Source organism: Aphis gossypii, chromosome 1 (genome assembly GCF_020184175.1).
Source record: "Aphis gossypii isolate Hap1 chromosome 1, ASM2018417v2, whole genome shotgun sequence".
Lineage (NCBI taxonomy): Eukaryota > Metazoa > Arthropoda > Insecta > Hemiptera > Aphididae > Aphis > Aphis gossypii.
The window spans coordinates 27,644,744-27,665,776 of NC_065530.1; the positions used below are offsets into that span (position 1 = coordinate 27,644,744).

The following is a 21,033-nucleotide window of genomic DNA, read 5'->3' on the forward strand; positions in this document are numbered from 1 at the left end:
GGGCGAAGGGTGGTGGTGGCGGAGCTGGGAGGGGGCACCCGATGATTATTTTTGTTTTCTTTTTTTCCCCCTTTTTTACATTTGTATCGGCCCGACTCACCGGTGCTGCCAACGCGATATGCGCGAACAGTGCGTGCAACGCCACTGGTCCGGACCTGTCGCCGCCGCCGCCGCCCACGGGCCACGGCCGTCAGCCGCAACGGTTTTGCTTTGCCCCGTCAACGTACGATAACCGTCCTCCGAACGTCCGATGTTATTATTATTATTATTATTAATTAATCATTTTTTTTATTATATTTATTTACAAAATGATGTCATTTTTATTTTTTACTATTCAACGGCCGAAGTACCGTGGACTATTGAGTATTGAGTACTTTTGGAGTCGTAGTCCGTAGAAAAATTGTACAACTGTAGAATTTGAGAAAATCACCGTTGAGCACCCGAACACGGCTGTTGTAGTGTTGAGTAAATATTACGTAGTGCACTATAATGTAGTGCGTCGTCCGCAGAATGACGTATTGACGTCCCACTCGTCATAAATGTATCATATTATTACAGTACTTGTTAGTATACCTCTTTAAACGGTAATTGTCTGTATTGATTAAACACTCTTTTTGGTTGCGTCCATAGTTTGTCATCTAACTATCTAAGGTACAACAATTTCTAACAATATCATTCCTCCTCGTTCGTTAACCGACTGACAGGCGTCGCGCGCGTGCAGGTAAAGCCGGTGCGACGTTTTGTTTGTATACAAACCAAAAGTATTTCGGGACTTCGGGACGGCTATTCTAGTATTCTACGATGTATACTACTTCAGTGTTATCGTTAGTCATTACCGTCCGTCCACTTTCCTACGATAAGTAATTAATAAATAGGTCAATATTTTTTTATTACTCTACGGTCATTGGCTATAGCGACGATAACGCGTTAGATTTGATATCAATACATTACCGTTTTTTTTTTCTAATAGGAATAGATAACCGACGCTGTTGCTTTTACTTTTTACTTATATCTAAACAACTATCTATGGTGCCCACTGACCGGATTCGTATTTACTATTTTAGGTAGTGATATTATTTATTTTGTATAATTATATTTTTGTAATGATTCTAGACAATTGATACCTAGTCCGAACACCAACACATTTTTCATGTTTATTCGTTTTAATAATTATTATGAATAATGATTATCGTTTTTTATTTTTATGATTTATTCGTTCTACTTATATATATTTATTAATTTATTAGTTCTTACATTAAATTAAATATTAATAATACTGGCACAAGAATACATTGTCTTTTGTTCACAACTATAGTTATTTTTAATTCCTTGACGTTCATTTTTTACCTAGGTACCTATATTTTGAAAACCTATGTTCAAATTTCATAACTCTAAAGCTTTTCCAATTTGGTACAATATTTTATATTTATCACAAGTAGTTCCTATTGAGCCCTACAATTATTCTAATAAATATAGAAACACATTTTTTCGAATTTTACGTTTATTTTTATATTTTATTATACATTTATACCCGATGACATTTTGAAAATATTCCTACTTATTTTAAGCTATTACACCTGTTTATACTACTAGTGATAAACTTAGTGATTACATCGTTCTGCAGTAATAACTAATAAGTCGGTATTGACTATTGACTCGAAAGTTAATAACAATAATTGTATACATGTTTAGATTTAATTATTATAATAAATACAATGATTATGACAGAATTAATTCAATCTATTTTATAGGTAGCTAATAGTAAAATAAATTACTATAAATAATTATAATAGCAATGTAAATAGATACCTATATAATAAAATATCCTTAGAATTATGGGCTGATAAATCGTATCTGGCCTCCATTCAGAAACGTTTTTCAATTATTTATCATTATTAATTATTTAATTCAAATTTAACACACCATTTTACAGTGAGCTACTCTATCTAGTATCTATATCTATACTCATCACTACTATACAGCAAAGTAAGTTCCCTGGATTTTTAGTATTTAAATCAAATAATGAAATGGTGTCATATTCCTATGTAATAATATTTTTCTATTTAAATTAATAATTTGTTTGAGTTATGTTTTTCTATTTATATACTGATAAGCAGATAGCCAAAATAGATACCTAGTATTATTATAGTAGTAGGTACCAATAATACGTATTTGTCGGTACTTATAAGTTATAGGTATGTCTCTTTTATCTATACCATGATACCTACGTTACATATTTTCATAAAAAATGTACAACTTATCGACTATCACTTGTGGTCCGGTTTAAGGGTGTGGCTGGGTGGGCTATGAATTTCGAGCCCACTCATTTAAGAAGTGCCCACCAGTGCCTGAAATGGATAATTTATACTATTATGAAATGTACAACATTTTTTTTATGCTATATTGGATAGGTATATCTTATTACTTATATGTATGTATAATAAATTACTGTATACATATTATATAACTATATAAGTATTATTAATTATTATTTCTTATTAGTTTATATTCTTTGAAAAACCTTATAACAATCATAATACGAATTTGACTGACATTCTCTTGACAATCGATTATTAACGCTCAGAAGTTAAACCACTAACCACTGAGAGACTTTATGCTTAGAAATAATATTTACAATAAATGAAAAATGTATACGATTTATATTATATTTACATTTATAGGTGAGGTCCATATAAGAATCTCTCGCATAAATATTTACGACATTGCTATTTAACATTATGTTATTATAATTTTTAACTCGAACCTTTAAACTTTATACACCTTGGTCGTCGAAATTATATTCACTATTATTCGGAGGTATCTGCTATTCTGATAGGGTATATTTTTTGAAATTCATAAAGGCTACCTATATTATGTGTAAAAAGAAAAAATATGCTCTTGGTCACGGTTAAATTAAATTATATTATTTTGTATTGTTTAATTATTTAAGAAGGCGCACGTAAATATCTCATGTTATGTTTTATTGATATTTGATAACATAACAATTTTAATATTTTAACAGTAAGCTTTTAAATAAACATAAATTAAGAAATTCTTAAGAACATACATAAATACAATTAAATTTAGCGTGAAAAAAATCGGTTTTTGAATAAGTTCATCACCGCTGTATACTTGTGTAAGCACGTTTATCTGTTGTCATTAGTTTTAAATAAAGATTTAAAATTTAAATAGGTATCCACTATTAGAAGGTTTTCCTGTTGAAAATATAGTGCAAATATTCCCGTTTTCAAAAAAGTACCGGATATTGAGAGAAGTCCGTTTTTCTATCGTGAGGTTTTACTGTACTATACTATGTGCATATAAATCATAAGACAAGGACTAAAAATGTATATAGGTAATTGATTTCTGATGGTAGGTATAGGTATTATAGGTACCTAATAAAAATGTTATTAATGTTAACTTCTGCTCGGTAAATAACGTCAATAAATATAATAATATCAATTGACCCGTGATATTGACCTATATAAACGCATAGCTTATGCCTATTGCCTATACTCTATTACAGTCTATACTCTATACCATGATATAATTAATAATTTTACTTATAATTTAGGTATATTATATAATAATTGTTTATTTATTATTATTATGTAGACGAACATATTATCACTGTCATTATTGTTTCATAGGTATATAAGTAATGAAAAATAACTCGAAATAAAAAAAAATGATTATTATTAATTATTAGACTAATGCAATTATAAATAGGTATATACATATGCTATAATAGTTTTGACTTCTGATAAAAAAAAAATAATTACTGTGATCAGAGGAAATATCTACGGAAGTCATCACTTTGTTATATATTAATTTATTAATTTTTAAGTTTATCTATATTTGTTTTTTCATTAGGAGGTCATTGTGATGAATGTGATAAATAATAAATTCAATGACAATTCATTGCACGCAATTGTACAAAAAAATGATTGTGAGCAGAGACAGCGTATCGTTGCCTTTTTTTTCATTAAAGTCATTAGACGTTTTATAATTTATATACTTATACATACATATACCTAATTACGCATTTAAGCTTTAAGGTAAATCCATTTAATATTTTTGCAAAACATATCGAATATAGAGGTACCTATTATAAATATTAGATAGATATAATAATTTATAAATTACTATTATTACCTACTATAGTTACATCACCTACTTAAAGGTATTACATATTTTTATCATGTTCATACAATCATATATTGATGTATTATTATTTATTATTTATTATTGTTTTAAATCAATACGAAAATATATAGTGGAAAAGTGTAAGGTTAAATGAATATAAATAATATAATTTATAAATAAGTTCATGAACATATGCATACCATATATATATCTACCATATGCATGGTAGATATATATAGTTTATTACAATTATTATTTATTAATCTCTAAATATTCATTAATATTATCATAGTCTGCAAAAAAAGATACTAATATATTCGTCGGATCCCAAACGGCTCCCGTAGAAAAAAAATTAAACTAAAACTCAGTCATGTCAGTACACCTAAATTTTTAAAAGAATTAGAGTTCATGAGTTCATTAGGAGAACAATTTTTATCTAGTAAACAAATTGATAAATGTATGTTTTTTTTTTAAATTTCTACTTATACATGTATTTTTTAAAAAAATTTAACATTAAAATCTATTATTCTAATATTATTTTAATAAAAAATTCACAATATATTATTTTTCTATACAAGTTTTATAATTTACTTAGTTTACACCAATAAAAATTTAACCATACCTTTTTCGAGACAGTTTTAAGTCTGTATGAAATGAGAACGAACTTTTGTTGTAAAAAACCGGAGCCATTTGGATATTTACCTGTTCATAAAACCTTTTTGACGGGAGCCGTTTGAAAAATTGATCTTTTTGTAAAACGGGAACCGAATGGGCTACGACCATTATATTGTTATGTTAATGGCGAAAATTATTATTTACTCCCTGCGTTGTATAATCGCATTTAAAGTCAAACTCAAAGTTTAAATAGGTAGGTACTACTCATAAAAATAATGTGGTTTTACGGTAAAAATTCCAAGTAAAATTGATGGGGATTCTTGTATCAATTTTAAATCAACATTTATAGAAAAAAAACGAAAAAATGTTGAAAATGGTATGTGCCTATAAATAACTAAAACAAGCTAAAATAAGTTGTTAAATTTAAATATTTTATCAAAATTTCAAGTAAGTACTTACAACTTACAAGGTAAGTAATACCGTATATAGTTGTCGATTATAATTTTTTAAATACTATAACTAACTATTGGCGAAAATTTAAAAAAATATTAGCCTATACAATTTAGCAGTTACAATAAGCAGTAAAAGGAACTATTGTACCTGTTCCTCGACATTTTATATTAATAAAAAAATGTATAAGGATATCAAAAATATCTATTGGTCCTGTTTTACTTAAGCTTTATCTATATTTCACTGTATAGTGTATAATATACATTATACAATGGGTAACATTTTTTTTTTAAGCATTTTACTTGAACATTATTTTTTTATGCAAGTAATTAAATAAATAAACTAATCAATAAAACATTTATATTACCTATAGTCTATAATCTATATAGCTGGTAGATACGGCCGTACAGAGCTGGAGTTAAGAATAATAACTGAAGATAATTATAAAATACTCCTATCTGAGAGCTAAGATGTAACTTATAAATTTCAATACCTATAATAGGTTTTGTATTTAAAAAAAGTTATAACATTTTAACATTTGTATACAAAAAAAGGAGACTACTTTATTTGTGGTTAAATTTCATAATTTCGTACCTAGATGGCTAGATATTTGGTATTCATTCAAAATTTCAAAACTGCACGAATATTACTGTATTAGATATACCTATATCAACAAAAATGTCTATAACATAATTCATGAAGTCATTTATGTAATGTTCATCTGTAAATATTTAATTAACATACAATTATAATATATTTATACATGTATGTAAGTACCTATACCAAATTTCGGTAAACACCGAAAGTCGATAATCATGACAATGTTAGCTATATTAAATAATTCTAGAATAATTTGAACTGTAAAAAACATATTATGTGTACCTATAACTATATTTTGAAAAATACAGTAAAATATTAAAATAAAAATGAGGCTTTAATTTAATATTTAAAAGTATCTTATAAATTTCTTTTACAAAAATCACTTTTACAAATAAATTTGGTAGTAAAAGTAGTTAAATAATTTTAACTAATACTATGATTACCAACTGTTAGTATTAATACTTAAAAATGTATTAAAAATTGTATTATAACTATAAAGTTAGCAGGTAATTAATATAGTTACACAATACATGATATTTAATATTTTAATATAGGTATCTAAACATATATAGTCTGGTAGTGGTAGTTATAACGATTTTGGAAATTTTCAAATCATTTATTTTAGATATAAATATTTAGGGGCGCTGAACTCGTTTTTGTTAATTCACTAATGTTGTTTTTAATGATGAAACTATTAAAACTATACAAATTACAAAACATACTTTGATTTGGTTGGTTATTTAGTCTAGAACTTGTTATAAACTATTTAAATAAATACATATAATATACAGTATACTGATGTGGTAAATTTATGATTAAAAAAAAAAATAATAATATTCGTACCTAGACAGGGCGTCAGCCGTCAGGGCCCCCACATTCAATTTCGAGCTCCTGTATTAAATGTTTGTCCGGGCCCTTTATAAAACTTCAAAAATACAATTTACCATGTATATATGATCATAATTTTTGGAATCATATATATTTTTTAGTTATACCAATTATTCAAATTCAACATTGATTGTTAAGACAGGACATATCAGTCGGGTCAGCTAGTAAATCATAAAAAAATCAAGATTCATAAACTTTTCAACATTAATAATGTCTTATTATTTTATTACAATATTATCTAAATTAAAATAGAAAAAAATAAGTATATTTCAATTTATATTTAATAAATTTTTTAAAGTTGAAATTTTATTTTGCGGGCTTTGAGCTCAGCGTTATCAGAGTTGGCAGTATCTTGGATACAATTGTATCTTGTATCGTGTATCTCGATACAATTATATGAAGTATCCAGTATTTTGTATCGCGATACTGTTTTTTTAGGATCTTGCCCTTGGAAATTATTTTGTTTGTTTTATTATTAATGTATTATTATTACTGAATAAATGTCAATTTTTATTATATTATTTGCCATTCCCTGTACTTAACGAAGTAACCATCCCCATAATAATAAACATAATTTTTTAAAAAAAAAACAGTGATTAATTTTACTAAAATGTATCGAATATCTAGTATCTAGTATGTTGATACTGGTTTTTGAGTAATCTTGCTCAACCCTGAGCGTAATCAATGGTTAAATATAAAATTAACTATTATTAATCAATGACTAAGTATATATATTTTTTATAAAATGTTATTCTATAATATTATTTAATATAAAATAAGTATTTCTACTAAAATTAATCGTTTTATCTAATTTAGAAAAATGTTTTTTTAAAGATTTAGCGCACAAATAAATATAGACACAGAATAAATAAAATTTTATTTTCAATTCACTTAACCTGTGATGTAAGTACTATAAAATTTAGTCTAGAATCTCAATTTGTCTCATGCATTTTTTTTTAATCAGGCCTTAATTGAAAACTAAAAATTACTTTTCCAAGAAAATCGAAACTATTTAGAATTATTCTTTACAATAAATAATTTACAATATAATTATTAATTTCTATAAGCTGGGTTACTTTTTAAGTTACTTTAAATATGTAAATAAAAGATCTATTTACAATTTTAATTTTTCTTAAAGTTTCATTAAAAAAAACTAATGATTCCAGATTCTTTAAAAAATAAATCATATGGTTTATTTTGAATTATATCTTTAAATTTCTTTACATAAGGTGTTGGATCTCATAATTTTAAGTAACAGTGATGTACAATTTTAAAAAATTATTTACTTTAATATAGTTTCTAAAAATGTATAAGATTTAAAATTTGTCTGAAAACATTTTTTTTTTTTTGCATATTTGAATAATGTCTTAATAATATTTTATTAGTATTTATTTCTATAGTTTAGTTAGAACTAATAAATAGAAACATGTTAAACTCAACACCCGTTCAGTCTTATGAATAATTTTATTTATACCTAATACCACAATGTTTCAAATTAAGCATATTATACTAAATAATGAATTGTAAAGGATAAAAAATAAGATAAATCAATTTGTCTTTGAAAGTCTGAAATCCATTATTTCATATGTAATATGCATGTATCTTATAAAGAATAATAACAATGTCATATAGTTCAGTTAGTACAATTAATGGATACTACAAATGTTCAACAAAAACAATTTTTATTCAAAGCAAACTATAATTTTAATATTTTAATTATAGTTGTTTGTTTTAAAACATAATAGATTTGTTTATTATATATAATATATAAAATAATATATTAAGCCTGTCAACAATTAAATTAATAATAAATATAATAGGTAATAAAAATAAAAATATAAAATAATTATAATTATAAAAATGTAATCACATCATCAAACTATTTAATTTTCTAGAACTGATAATTTTATAAAACTAGGTAAATATATACATTATCTAACCATTCAGTAACATATGAAGCATATTGGCAATACAAGCTTAAAAAATTTAAATTATTATTAAAATATTCTCACTCTTAACAGTCAATTATCACAATCATAATAAATGGAGATTACTTAAAAATCACCAAAAACAATACAAAGGTTGTAAAAATTAGCGGCGATTAAATGTATACAATATATTTGATGTATCTTGAAAATGTTCAGTACAATTTAAGTGTCTCAGTACTTGTCCATTCCACAACTTAATAGAATATCCTAATGCATCATCTCGATTTGAACAAATATTGTTCTCCACTAACCATGTTACAAGCTCAGAGCCAGTAAATGTTTTCTTATACTTCCATAGTTTCCATCTAGAACAATAAATAATAAAATAAGTATTTAAGCACTTATAATCAGTTAAATTATAAAATAAATTACCTAGTAAGATGTGTAATTTCTGCCAAACACTTTTCTCTATGCTTAAACATAAAGTTATCACATGTTTTTCTTGTATCATATGGAAGTTCTTCCCACGATGGACACTCAATCGGTGATCCTCCCCACCAAAATTTATTCCATCTAAACATAAACAATGTATATTATGTGTGATTAGCATTATGAAAATATTAAATAATATAGAAAAACTTACGCTCGCACAATTGGTCTATTAATAGATTGATAATTAATACCATAAATCAACAATGTGAAAATTGATTGCCCTCTCATTAAAGAAGTTTCAGAGTAAGCTAATTCAAGGTATAGTCCATTTGTTTCACCAAATATTCTCCAAATGGCTACAGAGAATGTCTGTTGACATAAGATTTTTATTAATACAATTTAGCATACAAGCTTTTCAAATTAATTGGAATATAAAAATATACTTACAACAAACATTGCAACTGCTTGCATAATAAGTAAAAGAAAATGCTTAAAATATTCATTATTATCCATAACATTGGTTTCAGATTCATAAAGGAGGCCTTGTTTTAAATCGTCTGTGTCAATACTATGAGTGTCAATACTGTAAATATGTTTAATATAAAAATTAAAAATTTGAAAGGTACTCATAAATTGGTCAAAATTGATATCTTGGAAACTGTCCCGCAACTTTTCTACTTTTATTGTTTGATATCACTATTGCATACTACCATTACAGTTAAATATAAATGTACACAAATATATAAAAATCAAATATGCTTGTGATCAAATTTTAATAGTATTTTATATAATTGTATAAATGCTATAGATATAGTTCTTAATTTAACGAAAGACACATTTATTGTGTATCTAGTGAATTAGTTGGCGCTGACTCACAAAACCTATAAAGTTCCATGGAACACCAGGTAGGAAACACTGATTTAGTTAATGGAACTAATAATAATTCTAAGATAGTCTGTTAAGTCAAATAAAAGTGGAAAAATCAAATGGAAGGAAGATAAGTAGTGAATGATTAATTCCAACTTGTGACAGCAATGGCACACATTACATAATAAACAGATGAATATATTTTAAATTATTAAATATAAGAAGATGGATATATTAAATATTCAAATAAAAACTTACGATTGCTTGGATGTACCTTGTACATCATTTATAGTTTCTGAATAAACTACTGCTGGTCTTATTATTTTATGCTTTTGGCGTTGATGCAAGACTAAACAAACAATTGTGCCTAAAAAATGCAAATAATATGAATATTGAATGTACTTATTATTCTAAGAATCATTTACAAATTATTGATGAAAGAAGAATCATTGTAAGTGTTGCAGCTTCCGGAGTTCCATACACATAATTTTGATCAAAATCTGATTTAACAAACAATGGTGGCTGGCAAGTCAACATCAGAACAGATACCAACAATATTGGTACACTAAAAGAAAAATGTGTGAAAAAATAATGTCAAAGTCAATAAATAATAATAACTACAATACCCCCAAGATATTATCATGTAGAAGTAAATAATTTTATCTTGGAATTCATCAGTAAATGGCTTATGCATTATTAGCAAAGTAAAAGCTAAGCATGCGGTCCAAATGTAACAACTCATATCACCAGCTATACTCAACATAAGTTGAATGTATGTTAAGGGGTGTGATTTTGGAGTCTCTGATAAGTATTCTAGTAATACTCCAGTACATGAAATTACCTGAAACAATAATATATTACTTAATTATCAACTTTCATTACAAATACCAATATTAGAATATCAAAAACACAAAAATACCTGTGAAATTACTAAGCAAAAAACTACTTTGAATGGTAAACTTTTTAGTTTTTTTAACATAACTAAGATAATCCAAAGCTGTAAAAAACAAAAAAAAAATAAGTGTTAAAAAGTGTTGTTTGTTATAAAGATTTATATTTAATATAAAAAAAATAAATGACTTACAGATGCAGGGATGGCGAATATACTAACGTTGAATTGATACCCTTTTAAAGCTGTTATATTATTTGATGGATCTAATTTGGCTACAGATATTATCTTGGCAGTTAAAAACATAATTGGAGCTGAGAAGAATACACATAATACCATTGAACTAGCAATCTAAAAAATAAAAATATTAATAAATTATAAAACAATCAAAAACAGTACATACCAAATCCATTTCAAGATTATATGCTGATGCATAAACAAAAACAGCTGGAGCAGAAGGGATCATTCCATATAAAAATCCAAACATGGAAAAGGCAAGACTATCGTCAGCATTTACTGTACCAAATTTTCCCAAAAAAATACTTGTTAGTTCTCTAATCACTAATGGCAAAACTATTCTGTAAAATTCAATCAATACATTAAAAAATGACATTTTTGTTAACTAATTAAAAAAAGATAAATAGATATCTTACAATTTAGCGGCTATTAGAAGTAACGGTAAAATTAAAGCTTCTCCTCTGAGTTTATTGATATTTCCAACCATTCGTAAACCAAGTAGAAACAATGCAGTAGCAGTAAACGCATTACCAAAAGTCTAAAAAATTAATTGTATAATAAAAATGTAGGTAAAACTACAAAAAAAAAAAAAAATACTTACCCCTAAGAAAGTTGTTATCATTTTGGGTGGGTCATGATTAAATACTAAATTAGCTATCATTCCTAAAGCTGTCATAAACACGACAGGATTACAAATAATATTCCTTGATATTCGTCCCATTAAAGCAGATCGTCTTGTAGTTTCATGGCGATTATATTCTTTACCTAATTCCATCATTGCAAAACCAAATGGATTTAGAATTATTAAATTAATTGGAGCCACAAGATAAAGATATTGAACAAATTCACTATGTTGATGCCTGTAAAGTGCTTCAACTGAAAAATAAAAATAAATCTATAGGTACTCAAAAATAATTAGAAATTAAATCTATAATATACTAATTGTATAACTTACATATTGGTGCTCCAATAGCAAAATCATTACTCTGGGTACAGAATATAGCAAATAGAGCAGCCCTAGCCATGTCTGGAGGTCTTGTTACTAATACAGTAATCAAAGCAACTGATACAAATACCAAAGTCTTAGATAGGAGTAGCGATCCCAAAAAAACCAAGTTTACAGATGATAATTCTAACACAGCCATATTAACAAATATGAGTGATGGTAAAGCAAATGTTCCAACAAATCTATTTAAGCCAATACCAGCAGCATGACTAACCAGGCCCAATCGCCCTGACAAATACCTAAAATAAAGTAAGAATAATTGTTAAAATGTATTTATAATTAATTGACATTTAATACAAAAACTTAAAAATAATAATACTAGTAAAAAAAAATAGAAATTGATTGTACAAATAATTACCCTGTGATAATGATCCCAAAACACTGAAATAATGCATTATACATATTATTCATTAAGTCTTCGTCAGAATCACTCATATTAATTGCAGTCTTATTTGAAACCATCATGTTATAAAATTGTTTAGCACTTGTGTGTGTACTATTGAGTAAACTAAAAAAAAAAAAGATATAGCCTGATTAAAGAACATATTATAAATAGTATATGTATTATTTATATATTAAAATCAATCATATTTTATTTATAGAACTAACAACTACTGTGGAATGGTTCATGATACTTATTACAATAATTTAGCTAATAAATAAGTAATTATAAAAATAACAGTTTAGGTCCGTTCAGGTAAAAGCCTAATCAAAAACTAACAATGAATCTACAAACGATTTAAGGGAAAAGAGAGTAATTTAAATTAAAAGTTACAAAAATGTTAATCACTAAGTTGTAAAGGCAGCCTCTTGCACCCTCTAACATCTTTCAAAAAAAAAATTTAATTATACTAATTAATATTTACTACCTATTTTCATTTCTTAAATTTTAATAAAATGTAAAAATTTAACAATTTTACCAATACATTTATGTTTGTTATACTACTCTTTGAGAAATTTAAGTATCAACAAAAAAATAAAGTTTTCATTACTTAAATTTAAAAAAAAAAACACATTAGCACAAAAAGTCAAGTATATCCAAATATTATATTTATATTGTACTAACTATCTTTACGCACATACTTGCCAGTTGTTTAAAAAAAATTAATAAATCAATTTTTGATTGATTAACTAATAAAATTAGAAATAGGATTATAACCTGTTAAGCAATGTACTATTTCATTGAAAAAGCAATAAAATCAAAATAATCAAATGAGTAATTTTAGGGAACATGTGTAACAAAAATTAGATTTTTACATTTATATTATATATATACATATTTATTATAAGTTTTTATTAAATATTGTAATTTAATTTCCATTGGGTCACAATTTTACTTACTGTACATACAAAAATTTAAATTAATATAATTCTTTTATATTTAATGGAGTTTAACTCAATATTCCACTCAATATAGAGAATGAAGAATGCCAAGAATTAGGATCAATAATTTTGGAATTCCTGAACAGTGAACATTGAACTCATACTTCTATACTATATGACTATATATATATATAATATATATATTTGTCACCGTCCACAATATAGAACAAAAAAGAAATATATATCTCTCAAAACTTTATTAAAAATGAAATCTTTTCTCTATATTAAACCTAACCACTCATTAAAAAGTTATAGAACTATTTATTTGCCTTTAACCATTCAAAGCTACTCAATAACTAGCAATATTGTATAATTTAAAATTAAAATAAGATTTTAGCTGCAATACTCATTCAAGACTCTTGAATTTAAATATTTAATTATTATGTATATTTTAAACATAAACAAAAAATTGTCATTTATTCTCTAAGAGAAAGCTTTTTTTTAAATGTATACAAAATTTGTACTCAAGAATTTTTAAACTGTGCTAAAACTATATTATACAAATAGGCTTTCTCTATATTATATATGTGATAATTGATAAGTTTTGGTTAAACATAACTTAAATTAATGATGAACCACATTACAAATAATCTTTTCCAAATTATTATTATACATAATATAGTCTACAAAAAGAGCTTCTATTAATTGTACAACACCACATGCTTTTTTTACACTTTGCTCTTATATTTCAATACTTTCTCTATAAACCTAAACAGCAAATTTAGTACTTCTAAATAGTTAGAATTAGTTAATCAAGTTAAGGGCTATAACATTTTAGGGCATTTGATCTCCCAAAATTTGACATGTTTAGACAATATATTATAGTCTAATAAAATATGTAGATTTATTACATACAGGCACATATACAGGGGGAGGTTCAACCCCCCCAGTTAGCCCCCCCCCAAAGTTAACAATTTTGTAGTTTATTTATGTCATCATTCATCGATAAATATTTATAATTGTAAATTTTTTTATGAACCCTTCCATTTTTTTTTTTGTATACATGCCTGCTGATTTTGTATGTTAAGTATATATATATATATATATATGTCTTTTTTATGTGAGTTTGTTTTACAAATAGAAAATCCATACTAAGAACCTAAGTTAAAATTTAAAATTTTGAATTTATTAGAGCAACATACCAAAATTAAAAATAATTTAAATTTGATATCATAAGAAAAGAAAATTTGACTACAGCTTTTTAATGATTAGGTATATATTCTACTTTTTCAATAGCTCTTAAGAGCTCATTTAGGGCTTTCATTTTTTTATCTATTATTTCACTCTATTTATCTCAATATTCACTTTCTTTAATACTTAATAGTGGTGCATATTATTCAGGGTTTGCTTTAATTGTGTACATTCACCTTCACCTAAGTTATCCTAAAGTTTTTTTCCTGGTTATTGAGTCTCTTTATTTATTTTTTACACCATTGGACCTCTAAATTAGCATATTCCAAACATTTGTCTCTTATAAATGATTTGATATTTGGTTTTAGGTACATTTGATAAACTTCTCTGGTGATTCTCATTATATATTCTTAATTATCAATGACAAGACCATACCTACCTACCGTATGATAGAAATAATCAAAGATAACTGTAGTATAGGATTGGTTTTGTTCTTATGGATAGTAACTTGAGCTATTATCTATATTAGTCCCTAAATATTTAAAATCAGTTACAACTTTGAAAGTATAATTGTCAACTTAAGATCTAATGTGTTTCAATTTCTTCTATCTACAACTAAATAGGTACTTGATCTTATTTTAATTAACCTTGAGATTCATAGTGTTAGCTGCTACAATAAAATCTAATTAATATTTAATTTATTTATGTAATTATTTTATTGGTTATTATTTAAAATTGACATAACATGTATTTTACATATTTTAATTATCATATACATTATAAGTAGGTATTTATACACCCATTATATTATACTTTTAACAAAAGGTTCTACCAATTTAACGTCCAAATGTGATACCTAACTTTCTCTCCTAAAATTATGTTGATTTTAAATACAGAACTGGGTAAAAATGTGGGAAAATGCCCTATTATGTTGCATTAAAGATGGTTTTTTATATAAGTGCTCGTCCAATCGTATTTTAGATTTATAGCAATAATTTTTAAAGTTTTATAAACTACATTTTTCTAAGTCTTGATAAATAAATGGATAAATCCAAACCAATACCTAAATATACGACTATATTCAGTGGCAGACATTACGGGTGGGATATTTGGACTTTTTCTGAGTAGCTGCAGTTAGTATATTTAAATAATAATTTAAGGCATTCCTGTTTACTTATGGCTGTAGAAAAAAAAATATATTGAATAATATTGATTTTGAAGAGATTATTGACATTGTTAGAAATAAGTGATTATTGTGATTTGTTAGATAAAAAATAGTATAAAAATTATGTATAAAACAAATGCAAAATATGATTAATTTTATTTAGTAATTACCAATTTTAAGGTAAAATGACATGCAATTATACCCTAAATAAATTTGAGGGGCAGTTAAATAGTTTTCTCGAGCTTAATTATTTTTTACAGTCTATCACTGTTTAAGGTTGACTATATTATATTATATTTTTGCTATACCTACTTAGTAAAAATCAAGGAAAAAATAAAGACACTGAAATTTTGACGACTAAAAAACAGCTTTATTACAGAATTTTATAATCTGTATTGCCTAATAAAATAAATTATTATTTCAATACTCACAATAATACATCTTTTAAAGCTTCGGAATCAGTAATTTCCATTTTGTTATTATTTTGATAGACAAAGGCTATAAAATTTAATGAAATATGGCTAGGAGTTTAAGAAGCATTGATAGCTAAACTCAACAAAATGTAAAAAAAAAAGAAAAGTATACCGTTTAAAATAAATTAACGAACGGTATTAAACGATAAAAATAATTTCATTAACGCAGAACTTTTACAAGAAATTTAATTTTTCGGAACAAAAGACGAACAACTGGACGAATATTAATTCTGTTTCCTAGGCGGACGTGCTAGTAGAACTTTGGAATGACGTGGGTACTTCCGGATTAGTTGTTCTACACAGCCGTCTTAATTGCACAAAATCATATCAAAAAAAATATGACACGCAACAGCATCGTTCCCTGTCATTACAGGCTCGGACGTCGCCGGACAGTTGCTGGCCACTGCACAAGTGCACGATGCGACAATACCGTAGATAAGTGTATTATGAACACTACGACGGTAGTACGACGTACATACTACGAACACGAACACACGATTATTACTAAGGACTTCGGGACTTCGTGAGTTGTACTCGGTAGGGACAGCTGAGTCGTAGTGTGGACGGTGCACTGCAAAAAATTAAATCAAAATAGAAAACTGATAACATTGACAACAATAACAATGGGTGAGCGACGCAAATCGAGATAAGACTTTATCACGTTTCGTACTCGACGACGATAAGCGTGAGAGAGGGAACCGTCGCAATTCAATGATTTTTTTATGCTACCGACCAACGTAGACTCGTACGTAAATACGTAATAATATACATATTAATATATTCATGAGTCATATTACATATTATACAGTAATATAATATTAAGCTCCTTTATCGTGTTAATATATTATAATTTTATTTTATCTATGCCGGCCAAAGAAATATGACTAACTTTTTATGCGTTTTTTGCATTTTTCGCTAGGCGTCAGACGCTGGTTACCCGTTGACGTCGTATTTCGTGTACGTAACAACAGAAACAGAATAGTATTCTGATGTCGCTACCGCTGCCGGAGTGTAGCGTTTTCGTACTATAATATTGTTGAACACGTCTTGCAGTTTTTCATATTAATTGTATGTACTGCGAATTGTACAGCTTCCACTAATAAAATTATGTACGAATTATGCGTCTTGCGGAAATCGGAATGACTCACGATCGTTATACTAATCACATACCTATTATAATACTGGCATACAAATTATTCGCATGACGCGAACGTGATTATTCTCGTTATTTCTTGAAACTCGGCCGAGAAACAGCGAATGTTGCAGTCGCTTTTAAAAACCCAAGGTAAAAGTATCGATTAAGAGGTAGGTACCTATATGAATAAAAAAAAAAAAAAATACCTTGATAGTAAGTAACTCATAACTCATAAGCAATAACTACTGAAAATAGTGTTCACAATTTATTATATTATTATAAATTATTATAAACGCTGGTAATGAAATAAGTACCCATTTCCCATTTTCACTGACCACTGCACCAAACATGACAAAATAAATTTTGTCATGGCACCAAATTTACCAACACGTTAAACCTACTTACTTCAGTATTTTTTACTTGTAATCGGTTCGTGTGTTGAACGCTATAGCCTATAATTACAATATGTATTATACTTCTATATACTACCTATTATACTAGTATTATAACATTCCCGAGTGTTACGACTTTCGACTATAATAGTATCAGCGGTTACTGGCTGTTTTGAAATGTATTAATAATTAAATAATTAAACAGAAATTCTGGAATTGAAATCAGTTAAAACATTAAACATTAGTTGTATAATTGCTTTGGTTGAAATTACAAATATATATTATGTATTATTATAATATTACACTAATAATATAATAATTACGAAAAATACTTCTCTAGTTTAAGATGAAAAGCCGACTTGAATAGTTGAATTCAAGTTTAACAAATTCATTACACTGATCGAGCAGTCATTGGATTTCCAAATGTCTTGTTGGGTAATGGGTATACATTCATTTCAACTAAATCATATAACATAGGTGTATGCGATGTGAATAAAAATAGGTAATAAATGATTAAAATATTAAAAACAATTTTTTTTTTTTTTTGTTTAGGTACACAAAAATTGTTATTTACTTATATTATTATTAATATAATACAACAAAAGTACTTTTTATAACAATAAACAAATTGGTACACATTAACCAAAATACTTAAAAACTACCACGATAGATGGATAAGAAAACCGATGGCGTTCGTGAAAACTGAACTATTATAATAATTTTTCTCGGTAGCTCGCCGGTTCAATTCGGGTCTGCTATTATTATGTCCACTAGTTATCTATATTCATTATTCACGTTTACTGTAGTCTGTTCCGGGCGGTTAAGTGTTGTGTTGGACAATGGCCACATGGGGTTGGGGGCGCTAGATGACCGTGACTGACTGCTGCAGGTGACGTCACGACTGCGAAAACAACCTTTGCTTTGGGATGTCATGCACTTGAATGACAGCGGCGATGGCGAGCGATTACGGAATCTCGGGTGAGTGCAAGTCATAGGCGCCACTAGGGAAGGACTTTGGGGGCTAAGCCCCCCCCCCCAAAAAAAAACTACACGTGGCCTCACCAAAAAAAATATTTTACCTTTGGTTTAGTTTTGAGGTAGGGCTATAAACAAGAATAGCCCCCCCTAAGATTTAGTGCTAGTTGCGCCGCTGGTGCAAGTGCACTTACGAGTGCAACGGCAGGAACGGATAGCGGCCGGCCATACGGACTCGGCTGACGGGAGGCCGGAGCGAAAACTCATCGGTGAACCAGAGCGGTGGTTCGCGTTAAATCTGTCAAGCTTGACGACTTCTCCTCTAAACCCAATCTCGGTGGTCCGACGTCGCACAAATGCACAATCACAACATACGGTCCTGAAGATCCTCCGGAGACCACTCCAGAGGGTTAGGTTAGGCTAGTCGACGGGACCGGCTTTTGTTCTACTGTGCAGGTCGTACTAATATGGCACCGTCTTGATCGATTCACCTCCAAAATAACAAAACTAAAAAATCGAACACAAAATATTGAATATAAAACAGCAAAAATTATTAAATTTAAAGAATAAACTAGCGAATAAAAAATAATGGAAAATATAAAAAAAATTAAAATTATGACAATTATTATTTTTGTCGTATCTAATAAAATATTAATAAACTAAAACGTCAAATTATAGACAATTCCTTTTCATTCATTTTTCATTTTCGTTGTAACGACTATTTGTTTCGTTGTCATTTACTAATTTTTGAATCCATTCAGTCGAATCTTTGTACTTATTTTTTTCCTTATATTATTTATTCCAGATTGATACTGCTCATATTTGATTTTCTCCGAATTCTGTTGTCTTTGAAGGCATTCAATAAATGTCCAGATGGATGGATGATGTGATGCTAAAGATTAAAATATATTAGGTTAATTAATTAATTACATTTATCAACAAATAAAATATAGATACCTAACAATGAGCTGAAACCTCTATGCCAACCCCCAATAGAATTATTGGTTTTGGCCCCCTGGCGTTTGGAAATTTCATAGCAGTTCCATAACATTGTATCAAAACACGGTGATTTCCGAACACTTTTTCTTCCTCGACGTCCAATCCACGTGTCTTCAAAATAGTTGGTGAATTAAGAAATTCTTCATTTTTGCAAAAAAATGGGGGAATCCAACAGTTCTTCAAACACGAGTATAACATTGTTGGGTGGCACAAAGGCAAGAGCCGATATAATTCTTATATATAAATCAAAATTAGGATCTAATTTATACTTTGTTGATAAATCTTGAATTTGTTGAATGTGCCTCCATATAGATTGTGCGAAATGAAAATGGCAACCATTTTGTTTTATATTTGGAAATACATATTTGAATAAGTTTAAATCACTACGTTCGAAGTCTGTTATGATTGATTTTAGATTTAAATTAAGCTTAACTTCTTTTAAAGTTTTTAATAGACGAATATACGTTTCTTTAGTTTTGTTCGGTAGTAAAGCATAAATAGTGGGTATATAATGATATTTTCGTTAACTAATACATGTATTGTATACACTTGCGAAAATATTAAAGGCGATGTTTTAAACGTGCCATCAGCAAACCAATCACTGTAATTGTCCATTATGTCTAAATTACCATGTGTAGAAAATATAATTATTCGATTATTTGAAGGGCCACTATCGTGCAACAGAAATTGTGCGCCATTTTTGTTTTTCTAAATTGTTCAGGAATATCAAGATCAAAAAGCGATTTTGGATCCGTAGGGACGCAGTTGTTCCTTTTGTGAATACGACGAAGTGTATTTTTTATTGAACTTACTGATGGCATTGCTCCCACCACTCCATTTCTTGCCCGTCGGCGAAGCTAGTCGCTAGAGGGATTTTCCGGTGTGTTACTCCATGATGTATAGTATTGGTACATTTTAGATATAATAATGAAAAAACCAGTTGGCAGTTAGTGAGAACAACAATGACAAAAAACGCAAAACCGAACCCTAGTCAGCGTTCAGTGTACTACTGATTAATAGGTATATTATATATATATTTTTGCAATGATTAAATTGATTAAAGCATCGCATCGTCGCGAAAAACCATATAAAATAAATGGAATGAATATCTGAGATTATTCCAAAGTTTAGATACATAGCGCGACAAGAATACAACACTTGGGTAGGTCGACCACGACTGAGTGCGGGGTATATATTATAGTCGGAGTGCATGATGTTGCATAATAATTCAAATACTACTTTATCATAATTTTCCATACACAGTAAAATGTTTATAATAAATTTGAACTATTTATAGACATTTTATTTTATTTAAATAAATA

The 21,033-nt window shown here is 27.6% G+C and overlaps 1 protein-coding gene across 1 annotated transcript; it reads right to left on the reverse strand.

Annotated features, from left to right (window-relative positions):
- Positions 1-8,364: 8,364 nt before the first annotated feature.
- On the reverse strand, positions 8,365-16,787 carry LOC114123133 (integral membrane protein GPR155). Its single transcript, XM_027986000.2, has 15 exons — positions 16,169-16,787; positions 12,417-12,566; positions 12,008-12,297; positions 11,654-11,928; positions 11,469-11,590; positions 11,219-11,393; positions 11,011-11,166; positions 10,846-10,923; positions 10,553-10,767; positions 10,352-10,491; positions 10,185-10,293; positions 9,507-9,642; positions 9,271-9,428; positions 9,060-9,200; positions 8,365-8,992 (listed from the first exon to the last, which is right to left on the reverse strand). The coding sequence occupies exons 1-15, from the start codon at positions 16,207-16,209 to the stop codon at positions 8,791-8,793; spliced, it is 2,388 nt and encodes a 795-aa protein (XP_027841801.2). The 5' UTR covers positions 16,210-16,787; the 3' UTR covers positions 8,365-8,790.
- Between the last annotated feature and the right edge of the window lie 4,246 nt (positions 16,788-21,033).

Excerpts from the sequence above, each read along its gene's own strand:
- LOC114123133 (XM_027986000.2), bottom strand. The coding sequence starts at position 16,209 with ATGGAAATTACTGATTCCGAAGCTTTAAAAGATGTATTATT. Across the intron at positions 12,567-16,168 it reads GCTTTAAAAGATGTATTATT|TTTACTCAATAGTACACACA; the intron begins GTGAGTATTGAA and ends TTTTTTTTTTAG. Across the intron at positions 11,394-11,468 it reads CTTCTAATAGCCGCTAAATT|AATAGTTTTGCCATTAGTGA; the intron begins GTAAGATATCTA and ends TGAATTTTACAG.